Source organism: Mesitornis unicolor, unplaced genomic scaffold, assembly GCF_000695765.1.
Source record: "Mesitornis unicolor isolate BGI_N332 unplaced genomic scaffold, ASM69576v1 scaffold5440, whole genome shotgun sequence".
Lineage (NCBI taxonomy): Eukaryota > Metazoa > Chordata > Aves > Mesitornithiformes > Mesitornithidae > Mesitornis > Mesitornis unicolor.
Window position 1 is genome coordinate 30,056 of NW_010160142.1, and position 8,747 is coordinate 38,802.

General features: G+C 36.8%; 1 protein-coding gene across 1 annotated transcript in view; it reads left to right on the forward strand.

Moving 5' to 3' along the window:
* The window catches only part of USH1C (Usher syndrome 1C (autosomal recessive, severe)), a gene marked incomplete at its 5' end in the record, with an annotated part of 34,591 nt that extends 28,656 nt beyond the window's left edge, over positions 1-5,935 (forward strand). The window contains 6 exons of the mRNA XM_010189012.1: positions 708-749; positions 1,063-1,116; positions 1,264-1,363; positions 2,825-2,934; positions 4,887-4,942; positions 5,836-5,935. Of these exons, the coding sequence (XP_010187314.1) occupies positions 708-749; positions 1,063-1,116; positions 1,264-1,363; positions 2,825-2,934; positions 4,887-4,942; positions 5,836-5,935 (462 nt within the window). The remainder of the gene's footprint in view (positions 1-707; positions 750-1,062; positions 1,117-1,263; positions 1,364-2,824; positions 2,935-4,886; positions 4,943-5,835) is intronic.
* Between the last annotated feature and the right edge of the window lie 2,812 nt (positions 5,936-8,747).

Sequence of the window (8,747 nt, forward strand, 5' to 3'; positions counted from 1 at the left end):
AGAGTAATGTACTAGGTTTTGAAAGTTTAAGAAGGTGTGGGTCCTCTCAAAATTTAAACCCTGCTCTACCTAACTACAATATTATCTTCCCCATTTCAGACACTCCCTGTCAAAACTTTTTAAGACCTCCCCAGAACCATATGAAAACAAAATTGGTTGTTGTCCTGCGTTCACTTGTGGTATGAAGCCAACTCCCTGAAACTCCATGGAAAAGAGGAGAAGGGGGCTGGAAGAGGGTCCTACAACCCAGACACTGTGGAGTAGTGTTGCTGACAGGTGAATTGGAGCCTGTCACTTCTGCCTCTGTTAGGGTAGCACCCAACATGGTGGTAAGCCCAAGGAAGATTGCTTAGAAGAGTGTGGCAGAACTTACCTGTTCATGATGCTTTCAAGATTTGTTTCTGCTTTGTCGGGTTTAGAGAGGAACTGTGGAACTGACAGAGTGGTGAAGTGCTACTCAAAATTGCTCCATAGTATGACCAGCTCAAACTGCTGATCTGTCATAAGATTTTAAAATGTCTTCTGACTGTCAGGATGGACTATTTGCTATCTTTCTGTCACTTATTGTTGTCTTTCATAGCTTACAGACACTGTCTCCTTTCATAGCTTACAGAATTATCTTCTCTCACTAATAAATAAAATGGAGTTTGTGTGTTGTGTGTGTACAAGCCTGATATTTTTACAATTAAGTATTGTTTTATTCTCAGGGCTTCCAGAAATATTTGGAAGATTTTGATCCATATTCAATGGTAAGGAGAGAATTCAAATATGTCTCTCTGTTTAATATGAAATACACTGGGGAAAAAAACACATCCTTGATTTTAAAGGCTAAGAGGAAGTAAGATTCTTGCTTGTTGGTTTGCTAGGGTTTGCATATTTGTCTTTTCTAGTCATGTTGAAAGGGAGCTTTCTTATAGGAAAAGATAATCTGGTGTTCTCATCCTCCTTCTAACACTATTTTTGGGGAGGGAAAGGTCCCTTTTCTCCCATAAACTACATAGATCAGCCTAATTGGTTTGTGTTTTCAAGGTGGAATTGACTAATCATTATACCTTTTCATAGTTTACCCCGGAGCAGATAATAGGAAAAGATGTACGGCTATTACGAATTAAAAAGGTAAATACTATGTTATTTGATGGATATTTAAAGGGTTCATGTAAGCATTCAATGTACATTCACATTTACTGGGAAGAAGAAAACATTAGGCTGCTGTTGATGGTAAAAATTAACAGCCTTTTCTGAACTCAAACTCTTTTTTAATAGGAAGGATCGTTAGACCTTGCAGTTGAGGGAGGAATTGATTCTCCAATTGGAAAGATAGTTGTGTCTGCCATCTATGAGGGTGGTGCTGCAGACAAACATGGTGAGTAACAATGGGGAATTTGAATTCTGCTGCAAAGTAGCTCCTTATGCTGGCTCCTAAGTTGGTTGACTTCATAGCTATGCCTGGAATTGAGAAGCACACTTCAATTGTCCAAGGCAGCCAAGTTCTGTCTCGACTTTAAGGGGAGCTCAGAGAGATGCTTATAGTTAGAAGGGTGCTGCTTCAATGAAGAATTATATGAATTTTATAAATAGTTTTTAAGAAGAAATGGTCACTGCTGCTGTATTTTTATTGTAACAGAATTTTCAATAATGTGGCCTGAAAATGTAGAGCTGTTCTCTTAATAAGGACTCCCCTTTTTCGAGTCTGATATAAAAATAACCCACCAACACCTGATTCTCTGCGGTATTCTGTTAATTAAGGAAAGCAGAATATGATCTCCATTATTTCACAGTTTCCAAGCAATTACATTTGTTGTACTTCCATGTGCAAAGCAATTACTAGGCCACGACTGCACTACACTGCTTAGTTTTGTTGTTAATGCTGCTTTGACTAGTAATTTGTAAAACACCTGGCTTTACTCCCAAAATCCCACTAAAAGCCAGAGCCTTCAGACTAGCAGTTTAGCTCTCTGGAAGGCACAAGAAATGTGCATAGTAACACATCCAGGCTTTGGTCCTGGTGGTCAGTATCTCTCCTTTCCTTGAGAACGCTGGCAATGACAGGTAGGACAGGGCAGGACAGTATCTCCTGATGTTGTTTTTGCTGACCAGCCCAGCCTGCTCCTAAGTTCAAGTCACTCTTGCTGTGTAAAAATCTCAGCCACTTTCTATCTCTGTTTCTCTTTGACTCTTCACTGTTGAGGGTGTCTTATTTCTAAGGCTGGCCCCCTTAGCATATGTGTTTCCTCTCTTCAAATCTGATCCCAGTTAGCTGGTTGTGCTTCTTCCCAGATTAGCAAGTCGAAGTCATATCTAAGGACTAAACATTGCATGTGCTTTCGCAAAAGAATAATGGTCTTGCAACACCTTGACAAATTTCACTTATACCTTCAGGTATTTAAGTAATGCTGCCATTTTTATAGTAGTAATACCCTACAATCAACACAGTTTGTAAGCTGCATAGATGAGTTACCCAGACAGAGAAACTGCTGCTATGGAAAATCTCATTGAACTTGTTTCTTACTGGTCATGATCAATAAGACATTACTGTGGCTTTTCCATGCCCAAAACCTCCTTTTTCTTTTGTCTGTCAATTCTTAGTGTAAGACTTCACATCTAGACACTTTTCATTTTCATAGAATAGAATTATAGAATGTGTTGGGTTGGAAGGGACCTTTAAAGGTCATCTAGTGCAACCCCTCTGCAGTGAGCAGGGACATCTTCAACTAGATCAGGTTGCTCAGAGCCTCTTTACTCAGTACTGCATAAATATGGGACAGAAGACTCACAGAATTTTATTTGCTTATGTGTATGTATAACATGTTGGTCTTTTCACCAGGAGGCATAGTGAAAGGAGATGAAATACTTGCTGTAAATGGCAAGATATTAATTGACAGCAGACTGGGAGAAGCACAAGCAACTCTAGCAAAAGCTTGGAATATGGGTGGGGTAAGTAAGCTGGAATACTTTTTCATTCTACCTACAGCACTCTTATGAGCTATACATTTCTTTCATGACACTGTGAGATCAACAGAAATAAGGTTGCAAACATCAAAAGTAACAGGTGTGTGCTACCAGAGTCAGCTGAAATTTGCAGAAGCTATTGGTATATAGCATCTCTGAAAATCATATATGTATATTTTTGGTCAAAAAGTAATTGCATTTTTTTCTGAGTACATGAAAGGCAAATTTTTCATGGGAAACAAAAACTTTATTAAATCATATATTGTCCACTTTGTTCAATTACCTTTGGACTTTTCAGACAATTTCATGATTGCACACTCAAAGAAGTTCTTATTTTCTTTTGGCAAAACACAGTTCCAAGGACGATTTGGTATCCTCATCTGCATTGAAAGTTTTACTATTCAAGGCATTCTGTAAAGAACAAAACTAATGGCAGTCTGATGGTGCCAGGTCTGGCAAATATGTTGGATGTCGTAATACATCCCATCCAAGCTGCAACAATTTTTGACAAGTGACCAAACTTGTATGTTAGTCTAGGGTTATCATGGAGAAACACAACACCTTTGTGATCCACCAATTCTGAATGCGTCTGTTTCATAGCATCATTTAATTTATCCAGTTGATGACAGTACGTGTCTGAATTAATGGTTTCTTTCCTTGGAAGCAATTCAAAATATGCAATACTTTTGAAATCCCACCAAACTGACAGTATCACCTTCCTTTGGGGCAGATCTGCTTTTGAAGTGCTGTGAACTGGTTCATCACACTTGCCCATGATCTTTTTCTTTCATCATTATTGTAGATGGTTCATTTTTTATCACCTGTTATCATAAGTTTCAAAAATGGATCATTTTCTTCAGGTTTCCAGAGAGAATCACAGTTGTCCACACGCTTAATGAGATTAATTACTTTGAGCTCATGTGATACCTGAATATTGAACTTACTAATTTATCCAAGTTGGTTTAAATGGTTTTCAACACTTGATTTCGTTAAGATTAGCAGCAACCTTTTGCATCTTTACACACTGATTGAATTTGATCACTGTGTTTATTTTGTCGCTATTAACTTTGATTTGCCTTCCTGAGTGTGGTGCATCTTTAACATCAGAATCTCCAGAGCAAAATTTAGCAAACCAGTTCTGACACTGCCGTAGTTTTAAGGCATCTTCACCATACACATCACATCATTTTTTGTGAGCTTGCACAGCATTTTTCCCTTTTTGGAAGAAATATAGCAAAATAAAACAAAAATGTTTGTTTTGATTTTCCGCTTTGAAATCGACGCCAAATAAAGAATTGTTAATGAAATCATGCACTTTCTTTTTCTGAAACAAGCCTGAACTGTCAGCTGCCAAGTTACATGATGAATTTGCGGTTTAAAATGAGGTTAATACATTTCAAGATATGTATGTCCATCTATTATAAAAACCCCCACAATTACTTGTAGGCCAATTTACTGTGAAAGTTCATGGCATTTAGCCTCATGTCAAGATTGGTATTTAAACACATTACATTCTGAGTGTTTGTAGTACGTTTATCTGTACAATCTCTTTTAGATATTGAAAATTACTTGCAAGCTGATTGGAATTTTATGATAATAGCTTATCTTTGATTTATTAATGTACAAGTAACACTACTTCAGCTACAGTGAGTGTTTTCTCAGCAAGAGCTGTATTAATTGCTAAGATGACCAAATACAGGATGATTCTTAGAATAATTATTTTTAAAACCTTGTTGCAAGACCAGTAGATTTTTCTTTATACAAATCAAAAAGCTCAATGTTGAAATGGTCTTCCTATAAAAGTCTTTCATAGACACCTTTCTGCTGCTCCCTGTGGTTTTCTAGGAATAAATTGCCTTCCTGATTCTCCGTCTGATAATCCATGCTCTAAAAGCAGTATTTAACAGCAGATGTTTGCCTGTGAATTTCTTTTTCAGGACTGGATTGACTTAGTCATTGTGGCATCACCTCCAAAGGAATATGATGATGAAATGTAAGCACATAAGCTTTTTTCCTCTGGGGATTAAAAGACTTGTAGCAATAGTCTATACAATTTGGTTTTTTTGTCGGACATATTTCAAGTATTTACTTCTTGTGGATTACATAACCTCCTGCATCACACGGTTGCTAATTTGATGGATGGTGGTAGCTATCATGCATTACAGCAGTGGTTCTCAGACTTTTCATAATGATAACTCTCAGATTTGGTTCTGCATGACTACATGCTTATACTTTTGGTTTAAAGTTTGAGGATTTTTGGTGGGGTTTTTTTTAGAAGCTGCTTACCTGAGTCTGGATCATTTACTCTGATCCCAAGGATCATAACTTGAGGAAACAAATGCCCTTAAGCATTCTTCATCACAAACAGATTTATAATTCTTTTTGGAGTTTTTTTTAAATTAGATTGCAGTTACTATCCTTGTCTAAGCCAACTTAAGTGTAAAATTTTTTTACAGAGATAAATGATCTGGGTGTCTTATCAATTTGTGACATTCACAGAGACCTTTTTTTTTTTTTTTTTTAAAGATCATCAGTGTAGGTCTGAAATGGAAGAATCCACAGCTTGAAGTGTATCAATTTGATACAACTTGCTTTACTTTGGACAAACAGTTTCAAAATCAATGTCAGTGTTTTCTAGCTTGACTGAAGGAAGAGACTTGAAGATATCTTTACTACTAAGTAAAATGGCATAGGAAAGTTTCATAGTAATTTTTAACCCAGACTCTTGTTCTATGCAGAGTATTAGTTGCCGTAAATCAGTATAGTTTTACTGGTTAACACCAGCTGAAGATTGCTGTAAATTGTGTTTAATGCCTGTGCGTAAACTAACAAAAGCAAGGAAGTAACTGTCACTGTTATTTTTGTTTTCATATTCTGTATATTTAGCCCTACTATTCCCTCATCAACAGTCAGTCCCAACACACACAGAAAGGTTTTTGAAGGCAGTGCACCTGTGTACAGACAAGGGTATCTCCTGCAGCTGTAGCCACTGCAGTGTTCCCTCATGGTGAATAGCCAGACCTGGGTTAACATGACTGTCCATTGTGAGGCTGCGTTATTTTTTCAGCATGTGCCTGGCTGTGCGTTGCATGCCACACTTGCTTTTGTTCCTGGCATGCTGGAGTGTTCTTTGGGCTTTTGCCATGCCTGTCCTATTAGAATATAAGTATTTAGGTTCTACTTCATAATGTCCCTTAGAGGTCCTCTGCAGAGTTGGTTTATCATCTGCCAGACTATAAATTAAATAGGCCCTGCCTAAACAAATAGGTTTAATTTGATTTTTTTCTTTATCTGTGGACCGCTGCTGTGGCTTTGTGAATTCATAAATATATAAGCAACTACAACTTACTTCCATGTTAAGGCTTGTCCAAAGAACAAGTTTCCATTTGTATTATGTAACAGTGTGCCTGTAAACAAGTATTCATGGCTGTTTGGTTTTCACTGAAGTTTGTCTGTGTTTATTTGTCACTATACAATTGGTTTGTCCTGAAATTATCCTTGTGTCACAAACTCCGTTTACTGTGTATGGTTTCTCTATGCTGTAATTACTGTAAGTACAGTCGTAGGTCTCTAGACAGAACCAAGGTAAGATTTCTTGTTGCATGTGGGTATTTGTGGTCTTCTCAATTATTACTTACAATAAAATCAAAATGAGTCAGCTGGGATCTAGTTATATAAAATTATTCTTCCCAGGAAGACTAAAAATTGCACTACAGCTAACAGCATTTGTTTTACTATATATATTTTTTTTTTCTGCAGGACATTTTTTTAAAGAAGGCTACACTAGAGAAATGAAGTTATTCCCCTGCTGAAACCTGCTGCTCTGTAAATTAATAGGAAATTAATAACCACATGAAATGCATCTTTATTTGAAAGAAATGTACACAGACCTTTAAATTGATCTAGAGATTTCAGATTCTTCAGGTAATTTAAGTAATTTCAAATCATTCTATAGACATACAGCAAGAAATTTTTGCAAGATCATTGGGAAGGACTGCCGGTGAGCATAGTTTGGTCTATGAGAACTCAATCTAATTTTTGCTGTTTTGATGGGGGGCAAATTTTGAAAATTATTTTCCAGTTTTCCTGGAAGTAGACTCCAAAATGACAAACGAAGATAGAACACAGATTTCTGTTCCCACATGCGACACTTGTGATTACACATTCACAGGCCAATTTGTGTGTGAAAAGGATTATATTTTTACTCCATACATAGTGATTTTCCATGGGGGAAATGGGAATGTATATAGGTAATGTCTTTCTTACTCATATTCTTGTAGGTCTCTTATAATGTCCATTTCTGTTGCTCAGTTGTGAGTTGTTTTGAGTATAAAAACTCTGCCAGTGGAAAACCTAGTAATACTAGGAGGACTAGCATTGTAAGGAATAATTTTGGTAATGCTTATAAAAAAAAAATTCTGTACCAGCCAAGTAAATATCTAGCAAGTACTTCATTTAAAATCACTATGTATAGTCATTGTTATACTACTGAGTATTGGTAGCAAAAATTACTCCCTCCTATAGTCATGGGTGGAAAATTTGCATGTGATTTACAGCCTGCAGTTACGTACTTTGATCTCAGTGAGGCTGTGTAAGTGACTAAACTGTGCAGGAAAACACTAAGTGTAACTTTGTACTCTTGGTGACTATATCTCTTCTGTTTAAGTGAATTCCTCAAGACTATAAAATCTATACTAACTTGACTTTAAATAAGTATGATTACAGTTGTAGACTTAATAATTTCTTCATGTTATTAATATATGTCCTTAGAAATGCGATTGTCTTCCTTCCTTGATTCTAGCTGTTTGTATGCTGTTTATCATATTGCGTTTAGATTTTTCTTACCTGGACTAACAAGAGCCAGTTTATTGTTCTTTGGCATATCTAATTCCCACTGAAGTCTTGCTTTTTCAAGGTTTGAAAACCCTCCTTTCTGTAACACAGAAAAATAGCAATTATGTTCCTGAGAACTCTGTATTTATACCGAAATGATTTATTTCCTTGACTTTCTTCATTTGCAGTATTGTTCCAGTATGCCAATTAATGCCTTTGGCAGGGGGCACATGTCAGAATGTTTAAAATTTTAAATCTTAAAATAAAATTGCTTTTGCCAAATGGAAGAAGTCTTGTTTCCTCTTTGTCTCTGGGTTTGTACATCATATTAATAGTTAATCTGCTAAAGTACACAGATTTCCGAGTTGATCTTTAATAACAGACCCATTTGCAACATAATGCCACCTTTCTGGAATTCAGAAGAAAATTCACTCTGCATAGTAGGAAATTGTCACTTGGCTGAGCTGCAGTAATCTTTTATTGAGTTTTTATAGGCAAATCTGGTCATTTGATAGTTGGCAAGCTACTGAGTGCAGCTGCTACGATTTATTTAATTTGCTAGGTCTTTGGGTGCATCTACCCAGAGCTGTAGACTGGTTAGGAAGCTAATCTAAATGCATCAAGATTAGCACCAGGGGGAAAATTGCAGCATGATGTACTCCTCCTGCTGCTCTGGTTCCCAGTTGCCTACATACTGCAACCATCTGGACTGTATGACAATGCAGATAGATGAGTGATGCTATCAAATGTTTTCATAAGGGATTCTCTGATGCTAGGTACCAGCAAACAGAGAGCCACAGTAATGCACCAGTGATGAGCTTCAGCCTACAACCAGGGCTTGATTGCGCTAATCACCATCTCAGCACACTAAGAAGCATAACACAGAAAATGTAAAAGTTAGATAATAGAAATATTTTTACTGGTGCTATTTTTTCAGAGACAAAAGGAAGTCTTCTTTCAGAAGA